At 45.3% G+C, this 15,287-nt stretch overlaps 1 protein-coding gene across 1 annotated transcript in view; it reads right to left on the bottom strand.

Moving 5' to 3' along the window:
* RTEL1 (regulator of telomere elongation helicase 1) overlaps window positions 1-15,287 on the bottom strand; it is a 157,945-nt gene that overhangs the window by 21,161 nt on the left and 121,497 nt on the right. Inside the window, exons 28-32 of the mRNA XM_081949693.1 lie at window positions 14,723-14,821; window positions 8,782-8,992; window positions 7,715-7,852; window positions 5,285-5,383; window positions 3,702-3,941 (exon numbers count right to left, since the gene is read on the bottom strand). Coding sequence (XP_081805819.1) covers window positions 3,702-3,941; window positions 5,285-5,383; window positions 7,715-7,852; window positions 8,782-8,992; window positions 14,723-14,821 — 787 coding nt within the window. The remainder of the gene's footprint in view (window positions 1-3,701; window positions 3,942-5,284; window positions 5,384-7,714; window positions 7,853-8,781; window positions 8,993-14,722; window positions 14,822-15,287) is intronic.

Raw genomic sequence — 15,287 nt, forward strand, 5'->3', positions numbered from 1 at the left:
TCCTATTGAACCTTTCGTTTTTAAAACTGACCTGCCAGAGGCAAAGGGGGCGTGGTCAAGGAAAAAACTCAGTCAGTCCTAGGGCAGTTAGGCTGTGTTAACCCATGCTTGGACTCTCCCGCAGCGCCCAGAGAACGACCGTTCAGGTAAGCCAACGGTCTTTCTCCCACCTCTTTCAAAACACTTTGGCTATTTATTTATATCCTTCTTTTGTTATTTATTTATTTTTAAACAGCTTAAGGTGGCAAACATATCTAATATTCCCTTCCTCCTCCTGTGTTCCCCACAAAAGCAACCCTGTGAGATGAGTTGCGCAGAGGCAGAGTAATTGGTCCAAAGTCACCCAGTCGACCCTCAAACCTACGACGGGACTAGAACTCGCTGATGGTTGGTGTCCCAAAGTCACCCATGGATTCCATGGTTATGGAGGGGCTAGAAGTCACAATCTCTGAGCTTCTAACCTGGTTTTCTCAACCACTAGGCCAAACTGGCTTTTTAGAAGGCAAAGGAATTTTTGCAAAAGGCAGGAAATCACTTTAATTGTTTTGGAACAGAAACCAAGGAACTTATGGGTTAATGACATGGGAGAGAAGTCCGTTCCACACTCAGCTCTACTGTTCCCTAGATCTTAGATGCAAAATTGATATGCCTCTTTTTAGCTTTACGTCATGTTGTTATATCCACATCCTCTGTCTTGGGTGTCACGTACTTTGGGCTTGTGGGGAAATTCGCTGGACAAAGCAATTATGTTTGGAAGAATTAGCAGTAACAGGAAACCAAAGACCGTGGTGGTTGGACACCATCAAAGCTGACACCACCCAGAGCGTAAACCAATTCAAAGAAGTGGTGCAAGATCGGAAGATGTGAACAGACCTCCTGGCCCACAGAATTGCGAAGCATCGGACACGACCGAATCCTCCACACCCTATTCCCAAATTACAGGATCATATCCTGTCACTTTTAGGGGAATTTGAGGGGAAAACAACTGTACTTAGGCTATTTCAAAAGAGCCTTTCAAAAGCCATTTCATTTTAAATTCAAATAAGAGGATAATGCAGAAACAGGAAATTAGGAATACCAAGGAAGGATTTTTTTTAAAAAAAAACTTCTGATATACAGCAGAGGAATTCAAGACTGGTCAGAGAGATAAAACCAGATTCCTAATTGTGCACATAATGTACAATTGAAATATCCTGACCTCATGGATTCATAAAATTTACCAAGAGCCAAGATTCTACTCATTCCGGTCTTTAATAATTCTTTGCATATCTTTACAGAAGATATAAAGATGTATATATATTTTTTCTTCCTATGATGGCCAGACAGGCTTCACAGAGAGAGAAAAAAACTTTCTTCAACAAAGGTAATTCTCGACTTACAACAATTCCCTTAGTCATCATTTGAAGTCACAACGGCATTGAAAAAAAGTGACTTATTACTGTTTTTCACACTTACAACGGCTTCAGCATCCTTATGGTTATGTGATCAAAATTCAGAAGCTTGGCAACTGATTTACATTTATGAAGGTTGCGGTGTTCCCCCTTTGCGACCTTTGACAAGCAAAGACAACGGCAAAGCCAGATTCACTCAACAACCCTGCTACTAATTGAACAACTGCAGAGACTCACTTAACAACTGCGGCAAGGAAGTTTATTAAATGGGGCGAAAATTCACTGAAAAAATGTCTCACTAAGCAAGCAACAGAATTGTGGTCATAAGTTGAGGACGACCTGTACTGAACAGGAATAATTTCTAATGCCAAAGCTCGGTCACCCAAAAGTAGAGAGCAAATGGCACAGTTTCCACACCTGAGTGAGACAACACTGGAATTCATGAAGTATATTCACTCAAGATCCCAACGCTTCTTCACCAGCAGTCAACATCCAGGTAAGCAGAGATTGATGCTAAGATTAACTCTAGACCAACAATCAAACCATAAACAATATCGTTGTTAAGGAACTAACAACTCAAACAAACCAAACTCTATCCCTTTCAGCCTTGATGATGTTACTTAGTTGGATAACGAAATGTCTGCAAGAAAACAACTCAGAGAGCACCAAGGAATTGACCATAGTCTGTCTCCTTCCTTCCTTCCTTCCTCCCTCCCTCCCTCCCTCCCTCCTTCCCTTCATCCATCTCTAAGCAGTAACTGGGCGACAAACAATCATAAAAACAATCAGAACAGTTAAAAGACAATACAAAAAAGAAATTAAATACAATTAGATGCTGAGAGATATTATAATGCATCAATGTCAACATAACCAAAGGATGGGGCCCTTCACACACATGGGAACTGAGGCCTGGACAAACAGCTTAGTCTGTTTCTTATTAAATTGGAACTTTTAAGGATAGCTTTGCTTTGGACTCTGATTTAATTCTGCATGATATTTGGAACGCTGACACAAGGTCTTCTGAATGGCCAGCAGAGCCAGGGACATCCTAACCTCAGGAGAGGATGAGTCCAAGTGGGCATCAATATAATTAAATCAAAGGTGTCCAACTTTGGCAACTTTAAGACTTGTGAACTTCAACTCCCAGGATTCCCCAGCTTGTCTGGCTGAGGAATTCTGGGAGTTGAAGTCCACAGATCTTAAAGTTGCAAAAAGTTGGGACACCTCTGATTAAATAATCCAATCATGACTAATGTTTGCTGAGGTTGAAGGACCAAACCTCCCGAAGGGGTTTCTCTATTCCCTGTATAGAAGTACAGATAATTCTCGACTTACAGCAGTTCATTTAGTGACTGTTCACAGCATTGAAACGGCCAGATTCAAGTGTCTTATAACTGTTTTTCACACTTACAGAGCCATTGCAGTACCCCCATAGGCATCTGATCAAAATTCAGACACTTGGCAATTGACTCATATTTATGACGATTACAGTGTCCCTGGATCATGCAATCTCCCCTTTTGCAAACCTCTGACAAGCAAAGTCAATGGGGAAGCCAGGTTCACTTAATAACCATATTACTAACTTAACACCTGCCGTGGTTTCCTTAAGAACTGTGGCAAGAAAGGTTCCAAAATGGAGCAATACTCGCTTAACAAATGTCTCATTTAGCAACAGAAATGCTGGGCCCAATTGTGGTTGTACGTCGAGGACTATCTGCATTTTGAACTTTTATAGTTAATTGTTAAGTTTTCGATCTTTTTGCCACCAGAATTAAGCTCTTTCGCAATCCCCAAGGGAGGGCAATGTGTCCTATTACTCCCACCACATAAACCATAATGTCCCGGTCCTAACAGAATACGAACAGAGTTCAGCTTACTGTCAGGGTACCAAGTAACACCCCCCCCCCCCAACGAAAGAAGACTCCGAGGTTTGAGTTTCCTCAAAGTTCCATTTTATTAGCGGTGTCTTATTGGCGCATCTGGGAAAACCCAAATCTGAAAGGCCCCAGGTTTCCCCCACCCAAATGAAAGTTCAAGTCCTTGCCCAGCACCCACATGTCATCACAAGGTCCAATCAGACACCGTCCAAAACTGGAGACGCCTCCCAGTCACACCATCGCAGCTGCAGGGCAAGACGTCCTTGACTCTCTGAGATAGGAATGTTATTTTGACTATATATCACTCATACTCCACACAATCCCACCTCTTGTTTATTTCCACAGCAGAAAATGTGGCAGGCCTGAAGGCCCAACGCAAAAGATGGCTTCCAGGCCTGATACTTACTCTAAAAACAGCTGGAGAGGTACTTACTCTGCAGAAGGTGGAAGTTTTCTGGCTTTTCCGTAGTGAGGGCTACCACCACAGGTACCATTAATTTGTAGTCACCTGTCTTCTTGTACGCCAGGATTGCTGACCTGATGGTATTATAGACGGTTTTGTCCAGCGACTTCTTGAGTTCATTTGCATAGGCCGACAGACAGGACCTTTTCTCGTCCGGGTTTGTGATGCTGAAGGAACCTCTGGGGGAGACATCAGACCCCTTGCTTTCCCCTGAGAGGGAACACAAAACAGGGTGGGCAAACGCAAATTACTCAGGCTGATTGGGGGGGTCCGCGTGTTCTGTGGCTACTTCTGAGAAATACAGGTGGTCCTCGATTTACAACAGTCCATTGAGTGACTGTTTGAAGTTACAACGGCACGGAAAAAAGTGACTTATGGCCGTTTTTCACACTTACAACCACTGCAGCACACACACACACACACCGTGGTCACGTGATCAAAATTCAACTCACTCATATTTATGACGGTTGCAGCATCCCGGGGTCCTGTGATCCCCTTTTGCGACCTTCTGACAAGCAAAGTCAGTCTGGGGGAAGCCAGATTCATTTCATGACCGTGTTACTAACTTCAACAGCCGCAGGGGTTCGCGTAACCCCCGTGGCAAGAAAGGTCGTAAAATGGGTCAAAACTCACTTAACAATTGTCTCAGATAGCAATGGAAATTTTGGGCTCAGTTGTGGCCGTAAATCGAGGACTGCCTATAATTGAACTCTGAATGCAGGTAGTCTTTGACTTACCACCTTTTGTTCAGTTGACTGTTCAAAGTTACAACGGAACTGAAAGAGTGACTTATGACTGTTTTTCACACTTACAACGGTTGCAGCATCCCCAGGGTCATGTGCTCAAAATTCATATGCTTAGCAACTGGCATGTACTTCTGACAGTTGCAGTGTCCTGGGGTTAAGTGATCTCCTTTTGCGACCTTCTGACAAGTAAAAGTCAATGAGGAAACCAGATTCACTTTACAATTGTGTTACTAACTTAACGGCAGTGATTCCCCTTAACACCTGTGGCCAGAAAGGTCGTAAATGGGGCAAAACTCACTTAAAAACTGTCTTGCTTAGCAACCTGGCCTCAATTGTGCTTATTAGCTGAGAAGAACACCTGTAAAGCGTTCTTGATGTTGTAATGGCTGGTAAGGGAGCGTTGACACTTGCGAACCGTGGTGTGGGAGAAGACTTCTAAGATTTGCATCACTTAACATCCTCTTCAACAATGGTTTTCTCCAGGTTGCTGCACATCTTCAGGAACATTTTTCAAATGACAAACCAGGATATAAAGGGGATAAATTTCCCCATTGTTAAAACTTGTGCAATGCTTACTAAGAAACCGACTCGCCCTCTGACAATAGTAAGCCAGAAGTGAGAACGATTATTGCTCCGAGCTATGCATGTCACGTTTGTTAACTGAAATTCAAAGTAATGGAAACATTTCCTTTCCACCTAAAAGAATTACAGTATATACTGTATGTGTGTGTGTATATATATATATATGACGAACTGGAAACGAAAATTTCCCCCCAGGCATTATCAGGAACTTTATTTAAAGCATACCTTTCATATATAAATCAGCTGTCAGGTGGGATCCGCCTTTGTTTAAATGCTGCTTAGTGGAATCTTCCAAACAGGTAATTATCTTCTCATAATCCTGTCCTAAAAATCAAAGAAAACTAGGTAGAGATTCTGGCTCTTATTAGCACAGTGGTGCCCAACATTTCCAGTTTGTAGGGGAGGCGTGTGAGTGGCAGGTGCACATGCACCACTCCATTTGTGCGAGTGGCGGGCACACCTGCCTTTCACTTGTGCGAATGGAGCTTTGCAGGTGAGCGGAGGGTGCTTGCCCTTAGGCACGAAGCTCCGTTCGTGTGAGGGGCTTGGCTTGGGCACAAAACTCTATTTGGCTGCCCATCTCTCCCACGGCTTGGTTTCGAATAGGCCGCAGCCCAGGAATTGGGGACCCCTGGATTAGCAGCAAAAACAACAAACGTATCAGAACACCAAGTGTGATAAAACCCTCCCAAGAAATAATTCCATTAGCTGGCGGTAGCAAGGCCTTATTCCCCTGTCAAGATAGGCAATAGATACTTTTTAAGCAAGTGGAAATATTATTATTGATTTATTATTATTTACTAAATTTATACGCCGACCACCTCACTAGTTAAGCAAATCTGGGCTGTTTATTATAGTATCATAAATACCGTGTTGCCCTGAAAAATAGTCTTATTTCCTTTTGACCCCCGAACTAAGCGCTTGGCCTTATTTTCAGGGAGGTCTTATTATTTTTGAGGTACAGGCCCCCCCTTGAACCTTGGCCTGCGGATCAGCTGATCCAGAGAGGGCCGGAGGTTCTGTCTCTGTTTCTGACACTCTCTTGCCAGACCTAGTGTTGCTGGGCCTCCCACTCTTTTTGCGGCCGCCACTAAGAGAAGGGGTGTGGTAGCTAGGGTTCGCGGGAGCAGCCTCAGCAAGAAAGTTCCGCTGGATGGCAGGGGCATGTGGGGCACATGGGGCATGTTCCCCCCCTTCCCTCCCCAGGAAATGGCGGGGACTGGCTGCGCATGGATTTAAACATTTTAGCATATGAACTCAAAAGGCCTGCAGCAGTTCCTTTAAGAATCTTTGGCCTGCCACGCTCTCTCTTCTAGCTTCATCTTTAGTATGCATATTCATTAAGGGGGGGAATAGCAAAGGGTAGAATGTGTTGTTTTCAAAATAAAAAATTCCTTTCTAGAAGCTCAAGGTTATTCTTTGTCTCGGCACCTCTGCACCTGACCGGAACCAGCGGGGTGGAGATGACAGCGTGGAAGAAGAAGATTGGACCATGTGATGGATTAGTGGGTGTGGGGACAAGATCATGAACTTTCAACTGGGTGGGAATCCTGGGTAACTTCCAGAATTGGGATTCCACAGACATGTCTGACTTATTAAATTGGAACCTTAAGGAAAGTTTTGCCTTGGACTCTGATTTAATTCTGCATGATCCTTGGAACGCTGACATTATCCCAATTCTGCTTTAAAATTACTTTTATAGGGGTTACTGAATCCCAGTTCTGACCCAACCTGGGCAGTACGAAATTTCAGTGAAGATGCCATGCCCGATTGGTCTTATTATCCAGGGAGGTCTTATTTTCGAAGAAACAAGGTAGCAGTACAGGTAGTCCTCAACCTACAGCCCCAACGGAGCCCAAAATTTCTGTTGCCGAGTAAGACAGTTGTTACGTGCGCTTCGCCCCATTCTACGAGCTTTCCTGCCACAGTTGTGAAGTGAATTGATGCAGTTGTTAAGTTAGTAACACAGTTGTGAAGTGAATCTGGCTTCCCCGTTGACTTGGCTTGTTAGAAAGTCGCACGAGATGATCACGTGACTCTGGGACGCTGCAACCGTCATAAATACGAGCCAGTTGCCAAGCGCCTGAATTTTGATCACGTGACACACGTCACTTTGTCCAGGGACACCGTTTGTTTGTTTTGTTTGTTTTATTGGATTTATATGCCGCCCTTCTCCCAAAGGACCCAGGGCGGCGTACAACATTAAAAAACACGTATCACAAAAGTTAAAAGGAAGTAACTTCGGACAGTCACTAAGCAAATGGTTGTAAGCTGAGGACTACCTGTGTAGACAAGTAAAGAATTGAAAATGTTAAAACTTTCAGCATTAAAATGATAAGAGTTAACAAAAAACCATTTATTGATAGCTGACAGTAAGTGGGAGGGGAGGTTCCTGGGAAAATTCAGAACTTAAATCCAAGGGACTTTATCGGTTACTGATAAAAAAAAAAGGCAAAGCAGCTTAGACATTTTTTCCTTATCAAGGTTGGTTTGCTTTCTTTTGAAAGAGCTTAAAATAAAAGCCTCTACAAAAACAAAAGAGGCTGGAAGGGGACACTGTTCTGGCGAGGGCATGGTTCCTTTTCCTGGGAAAGGGGTGGCTTCTACCAAAAATACATTTTGGTGGAGCTGCCAGCTGCTTAAAGATGGCCTCACCTGCATTTTCAGCCAATAACAATCTATCTTCTTGCACAAGGCTGTGCTCGGGTTTGTATCCGCAACCGATGCCAGTCAGGGAAGTGCAAGCTTCGTCAAACTGCTTTTTGTGCTGAGGCCGAATAAATTGGTAAAACTCTGGCAAATAAATTTTTTTAAAAAAAAAAAAAGAAGGAAAGATGATAGTAACAGGGTCAAACGCTGGCCCGTTTCTCCCCAAATGCAGCGTGCATTTTAGCCTGTGCAAATCCAGCGCTGTGGTGCGTCAAGCTTGGTTAATGATTCAGTGTATATCACACCTGCCCCAACGTACACCTCTAAATAGAAACAACCCTGGCTCCATTTGTTAAGGAAGGTATAGTTCAGGGGTGTCCAAACTTGGGAACTTTAAGACTTGTGGACTTCAACTCCCAGAATTCCCCAGCCAGCATAGCTGGCTGGGGAATTCTGGGAGTTGAAGTCCACAAGTCTTAAAGTTCCCAAGTTTGGACACCCCTGGTATAATTTATTAGTGATCAAATGTTTTGCAATATTGCAAAGCCAGAACTGAGAATTACACCCCAAATCCGTAAGTTCTACTTTTCCCTTCCTTAACTGTCTCTTATCGCGCAACCCGATGTAACCAATCAGGTTCAGGCAAAGTGTTTCCTGATGGTCAGTCCAAGCGCAGTTTGGTATGCAGCTCCCTCTTCCTTCCAGCTGTGTGACCTTGAGGCAGTGCCTAGAGAAGGCACAGCACTTACTTTCTTTTCCCCAAGCATTCCACCCCCTTCATGGCACTCTGTCCCTGCATAGCTGTGCACTGTGCAATCAACCATAAAAATAAAAAAGCATGCGTTAGCCACAGGGGTTACAGTACGTGTCTCCCCTGTTACGAATCATAATCCCCAATACTGTACCCAGAGGTGCAAATGCAATCAGCAGAAGCAAGCCTTTTGAACTGTATTAAAACAGTATCAACAAAGTGTTCATCAAGGTATTAACAAAAGGAATGCAAGTCCCATTCAATCCCTCGTTGGTATTCATACGTACTATTGGTACAAGAGAAACCTGGGCCTTTCAAATACCTCGCATTAGGATGTGGGTGTTTTGATCTTCCAAGAAAAGTCCAGTCAACTGAAATAACATAGCATTGAAATCGAGTTTTCTTCTATATTGGCGGAGGGTTTCTGAAAATACTTCAAAATTTTGCTGGCTCAGAGATTTCCTCACTGCTTCAAAAAAAGCGATGCTTCTGGCCGTCCTGGGCTCCGAAGAATTGGGTATCTCGTTAGATTGCTGTAAAGTTTTTTTTAAAAAAAGATCATTTTTTTTTCTCTTTCCATATGCCCAGATGCTACAGCCATCTTAGTTTCAACTATCTTTTTTCCCCTTCCCTTTAGATCTCTTTACTGTCTAAATCCTCTCCAAATATTTCCCAGAATGAATTTCAGGGCCTCAATAGCTACTGTACTTATTGTCAGGTTCCGAAGGGTACATGAAACCAGCCAAACACAGAAACGGCTTGAAATGCAGTTTGTATTCTTCCTTCGGCACGAACTGACCAACAAAGCACTAAGGCAATGAATACATTGTCAGGGGTGCCACCAGGTGCTCCCCATTACCTTTTATAGCTATACTGGTAATTAAGATAAGCTGCACCCCGCACCTGTGCATCACCTTGTGACCCAGAGTGAAACCAGCTGGAAATTAATCATGGATTGTTAGCATGAATTTCTTCAGTTTGTGTAGGTGGGATGGTGAGTCTTGCCAGCTGGCCCAGTCTTCTCCCCTGAATGGCAGCTCCAGGCCTCTGAGCTGGCTGGAGCTGACATGCAGCCCCCTCCCACGGAGACAGCATCTGGAGAGCTATGAATTACAGTTAGTTAGGAGTTGAAGGGCCCCTTTCCCCTGGTTTTGTGGGATGTCTGCGGTGGAATCTCCAATCGTCATGGGAGCTGCGCCTTTCACACCATTGGGCAAAATGGGTCCCAAAAGGGGTGAGCTGGGGAGCATGGGGTGGTAAGCCTCTGTGGTCCTGAGCCTCTGGCAAGCCCAGGCACCAATCCCCTGCATGGGCTTGGCCCACACCGGCCTCTAGAGGTTCTGCTGTAGGCTTCCATGCCATCAAGTGGTCCTTGGACCTTACATCTAATGGTGCCTCTGCTGCTGGCCCTGACACAGCCTCCAGCATAATTGTATCAGTTGCCCTGGCAGACTCCTCCAACCCAAGCACTGTACTTTCAGCCATGGTGTGAGCTCTGACGAACTGTCAGGTTCCGAAGGGTAAATGAAACCAGCCAATCACAGAAACGGTTTGTAAATGCAGTTTGCATTCTTCCTTCGGCACGAACTGATACCAACAAAGCACTAAGGCAATGAATGAATTGTCAGGGGTGCCACCCTGTGCTTCCCACCGCCTTCTGACCCAGAGTGAAACCACCCGGAAATCAATCATGGATTGTTAGCATCAGTGGCGTAGCGTGGGGGGTGCAGGGGGTGCCGGCCACACCGGGCGCAACATCTGGGGGGGCGCCCTGACTCGCCCCGCGCCGCCCTTTGCCGGACTGTGGCCGCCTCTTTCCGCACCCGGCTTGGCCCGCAAACTAAGCTCCCCGGCCCCGGCCCGCCCAGGCCCCTCCTGCGCACCGCCTACCTCCCAGCGGAGCCGCCAAGACCCGCCGCCCCGCCCCCACGGGAGCCGAAGGAGAGCGGCGCTGCGCTCCGTCTGCCCACGGTTGCAACACCACCGCGTCCTCCCGCTCCGCCTGGAGCGCCCCGGGGAGCCGGCGCCTTCCCGAAGCCCCCGGTGCGCCTCCCACCCCCGCGGCACCTGCTTCCCTTCAGTTGAGCCTTTTCCCGCTGCCCTGTCGAGCTCCTCCTCGGGAGGAAGGCAGGAGGCCAGCATGGAGAGCCTCACTTGACTGATGCGGACCAAGGGGCAGCTGCAGTCGGGCCACCCTCGGGTTAGGGGGCGCAAATTACTTGCCCCGGGTGCTGACAACCCACGCTACGCCACTGGTTAGTATGAATTTCTTCAGTTTGTGTAGGTGGGACAGTGAGTCTTGGCAGCTGGCCCAATCTTCTCCCCTGAATGGCAGTTCCAGGCCTCTGAGCTGGCCGGAGCTTATTCTGTTTTGTTTTGTTTTATTTGTCTCCCACAATTATTATTTTTACAAATAGCTCAAGTCAGTGAACATACGAAATATACTTTCCTCTTCCTATTTTTCTCACCCAGCTGGGTCATGCTTTCAAGATGGGACTCTAGAACTCATACTCTCCTGGTGATTGGTTCAAAGTGACCCAATGTCTTTCATGCCAAAGCAGAACTAAAACTCTCAGTCTCCTGGTGATCTCCCCAAAGTCACCCAGGCAGCTTCCATGTCTATAGAGCAGTGATGGCGAACCTATGGCACGCGTGCCACAGGTGGCACGCGGAGCCATTTGTCAGGGCACGCGAGGCGCTGCCCTGTCAGCTGCCTAGCCGCATGCGCGCTGGCCAGCTGAGTTCCCCCTTTTTAAAAGCCATTTTTCGCCCTCCCCAGGCTCCAGAGGCTTTATAGGAGGCTTGGGAAGGGCAAAAACAGCCTCCCCCTCCCCCCCTCCCCCAGAAGCCCTCCGGAGGCGTCAGGGAAGCCTCCGGACAGTCCCTGAAGCCTTCGGAGCGCTCAAAACGATCCTCCAAGCAAACCGGAAGTGACTTCTATAGGACTTCTTATAGGAAGGCTCCTATAAAGCCTCTGGAGCCTGGGGAGGGCGAAAAAAGCATGTAAAAATGGGAGGGGGAGCGCCTGTAGTGCGCGCATGCGCCCTGGGGGTCACGCATTGCATTATGGGTGCGGCACGCCCGCACATGACCCCCCTGCGCTCCCCCCACTTATGGCACGCGAGCCAAAAAAGGTTCGCCATCGCTGCTATAGAGGGATTAGAACTCCCAGTCTCCTGGTGATTTGCCCCAAGTCACCCATCCAGTTCTTTTGCCTAAAGTGAGACTAGAACTCCGGGTCTCTCACTTTCTAACCTGGTGCATTAGACAATAGATCAAGCTGGGCGTTAATTCATATCTTATGCCCTAGTAAATGTATTAAATGTTATCCTTAGTTCTAATCTTCTTGCAGGCATCTGTGTTCTGTGAATAATGGCCTCGTTAAGACTTGAAAAAGCAAGAGAAATGAGAAATTTCTTTCTTTTTGATGAGACGTTTTAATGAATCTACTTGAGGTTGCTTTTTCCTTAAGGCACTAAATAGTTCCTTGTAAATGCAACAGCCAAGATTATTTGGAAATATTATATTGAAGTAAATATAATTAGTCAAAGTACATGAAAGGAACTTGGTCATTCAATTTAAGCTTGTCTAATCATGCTGTGATTCTCCTGAAATTCACCGAGAAAAAGTCTCTCATGCCCATCAGTTTTTGCCTGGTCTGGCTTGTTTTTATTTTTCTAACGGGCAGTCCTGACTACGTGTACAGGTAGTCCTCGACGTACGACCACAATGGAGCCCAAACTTGATGCTGCTAAGCAAGAGAATTAAGTGAATCACTGCAGCTGTTAAATTAGCAACACGGTGGTTAAATGAATCTGGTTTCTCCATTCTTTTTGCTTGTCAGAGGGTCGCAAAAGGGAATCACACGGGATATTGCATGTAGTCCTTGCCTTGCAACAGTTCGTTCAGCAGTCACTCGAAGTTAGAATGGCACTGAAAAAAATGACTTATGATCAATTTTAACATTTGCAAATCTTTGCCGCATTCCCATGGTCGCATGATCCAAACCCAGACGCTTGGCATGACTCCTGTTTATGACAATTAAATGTGTGAAACGTCCTGGCGTCATGTGATGACCTTTCGCGACCTTCTGACAAGCAAAATCAATGGGGAAGCCAGACTGACTTAACCACCATGTGATTCACTTGAGAGCTGCAGTGATTCACTTAACAACTGTGGCAAGAAAGCTCGTAAAATTGGGCAAAAGGCAAATAGCAACTGTCGTTAAGGCCAGAACACACAGTTATAAGTCATTAGTTGGATAGAAAGTGCTGACACCTGCATGATGCAATCTACGCTAAAAGGGGAGTTTCTCTTCTCCCCTCTCTTCCACGTGTTCTGTACTCCCCCGATGTTCAGTTCATTTAGTGAACCATTCAAGGTTACAGCGGCACTGAAAAGAAACTTCTGACTGCTTTCAGAATCACGATCTTTGCAGCATCCCCACCATCATGGGATCAATATCCAGATGCTTGACAACTGGTTCATATTTATGACCCTTGCTGTGTCCCAAGGTCACTTTTGACGACCTTCTGAAGAGCAAAGTCAACGAGGAAACCAAAATTCTCTTGACAACCAGATTAGTAACTTTATCAACTGCAGTGATTCACTGTGGCAAGAAAGGTTGCAAAATGGGGCAAAACTCACTTAACAACAGAAATGTTGGGCTCAGTTGTGGTCGCAGGTCGAGGACTAGCTGTGTTGCTTAGTTTGCCTCCTGATGTTCCTGTGCTCCTGATCATCTTGTGTTTTTCAGATGATGACGAAGGCTACTGTAAACTTGAATGCTAAACATATTTATAAAAACTGCAAAAGACTACAAGTTTGTATTAGTATCTCCGACTTCATCTGATCAGCTGCTGTGTGGCTCATTAACAACTGTCTCGTTTAGCAACATCAATTTTGGGTTCAATTGTGGCCGTAAGTCGAGGACTATCTGTAGTCTTTCATCAACCTGAGTAAGTCCATCAGACAAACCTGGTCAAAGCACCCTCTGGTCATGTCTTCTATCTGGTGATCTAGCCAGAGCGACAAGCCCAGGAGGATTCAATGCAACCCCATCCGGAGACCACACGGGATCAAAAAGGATCGCCAATGTACAAAACCAACGCTCCGGCTGTTTTGTCCCTTCCAGATAGAACGCGCACATCACGGTGGTGTGCAAATAATTGTCCTTAATTAGATCAATCAGACAAACACAGCTGCTCACCATGTTTATTTGTTCCTTGGCATGTGCCGTGGCACGAATCTAATTCACTGAGCCAGTCTTTAATGTAGAGGGAGTGTTGGCGATGAGGAATTTGTTTCAAGAATCCAACAAAACAACTACAAGAGAATTGTAATTGCAGTGGAAAATTATTATTTTTTTACTTAGTGCCGAGGATCAATCAAACGCTTATAAGCACGTGAAGTATTAAGACATAGAAATAGGGTATAAATAGCCTATGCAAAATCCTAGCATAGAATATTTAGGGAGAAGCTAGGAAATTGTCATGTTTAAGAGGAAACCAAGTCATCACACTTGTTGGTACAATCATTGTTTCCTATAGATGAGGGGAAGGGATGAAATGAGCACAACAGCTTCGGAATACAAATAGTCCCCGACTTACGATCGCAATTGAGCCCAACATTTCTGTTGCTAAGTAAGACAGCTGTGAGTTTTGCCACGGGACCTTTCTCGCTACAGTTGTTAAGTGAATCACTGCAGCTATTGAGTTAGTAACACGGATGTTAAGTGATTCTGACTTCCCCATTGACTTTGATCGTCAGGTCGCAAAAGGGGATCACGTTGATCATGGGACACTGTCATAAATACGAGCATCTGAATTGCTGAGGTTGCAGCAGCCTGAGGCTGCAACAGTCGTAAGGGTGAAAAATAGTCCTAGGTCACTTTTTTCAACGCCGTTGCAACTTTGAACAGTCACTAAATGAACTGTTGTAAGTTGGGGGCCACTTGTAATGAACATTGTGTAATAGCCAAGCTCTTATAGAGAGGGGACCCTATAAAGCAAGAGTGTCCAATCTTGGCAATTTTAAGACCTGTGGACTTCAACTCCCAGAATTCCCCAGCCGGCTAGGGAATTCTGGGAGTTGAAGTCCACAGGTCTTAAAGTTGCCAAGGTATGACACCCCTGCTGTAAAGAAGATTAAAAGCTGTAGGAGAAAAACACCTTTCCTCCACAACAGATCAAGAGGTTGTGTGAATGGGGCTCATCTGGTTATTGGAAATAGATCCTTTTACCGCTGATGCAAATGCCACATACCAGGCTGCTGACAATCCTGATTTTCTTCCTGCCGCTGCCTTTCTGCTGGTCCATCAGTTTTTTTTCATACTGAAGGGACAGAGTTGACAAACGCTTTGCCTGTAAAAAGGAAGAGGGTTAACAACAAGGTCTTCCTTTTCTCTGGAGGGCGTTTGTGGTAGTAAAGGCAGCCACTCTTTCTAACATAATTTCAGGTGACCACAAAACTGACCGGTGGCTAAATCCCACAATAGATGAAGAAATCATTAAATTGGTTGGAAGACCCTTGGGGTGAAGAGTGAAGCATTTACAGCTGATTTTTTTTTCATTCATTCATTCATTCATTCATTCATTCATTCATTCATTCATTCATTATTCTTTATACAAGCAGTTCTCCACTTACGACCACAATTGAGCCCAAGATTTCCACTGCTAAACAAATCAGTTGTGAAGTGAATTTTATCCCACATTATGACATTCTTTGTCACACTGGTTGAGCAAATCATTGTACCTGTTAATAGCATGGTTGTTAAGCAGTGGTGGGATTCAAATTTTTTTTACTACAGGCTCTGTGGGCGTGGTTTGA

This window comes from Natrix helvetica (genome assembly GCF_964273705.1).
Source record: "Natrix helvetica genome assembly, chromosome: 3".
In the NCBI taxonomy this organism is placed as follows: Eukaryota; Metazoa; Chordata; class Lepidosauria; order Squamata; family Natricidae; genus Natrix; species Natrix helvetica.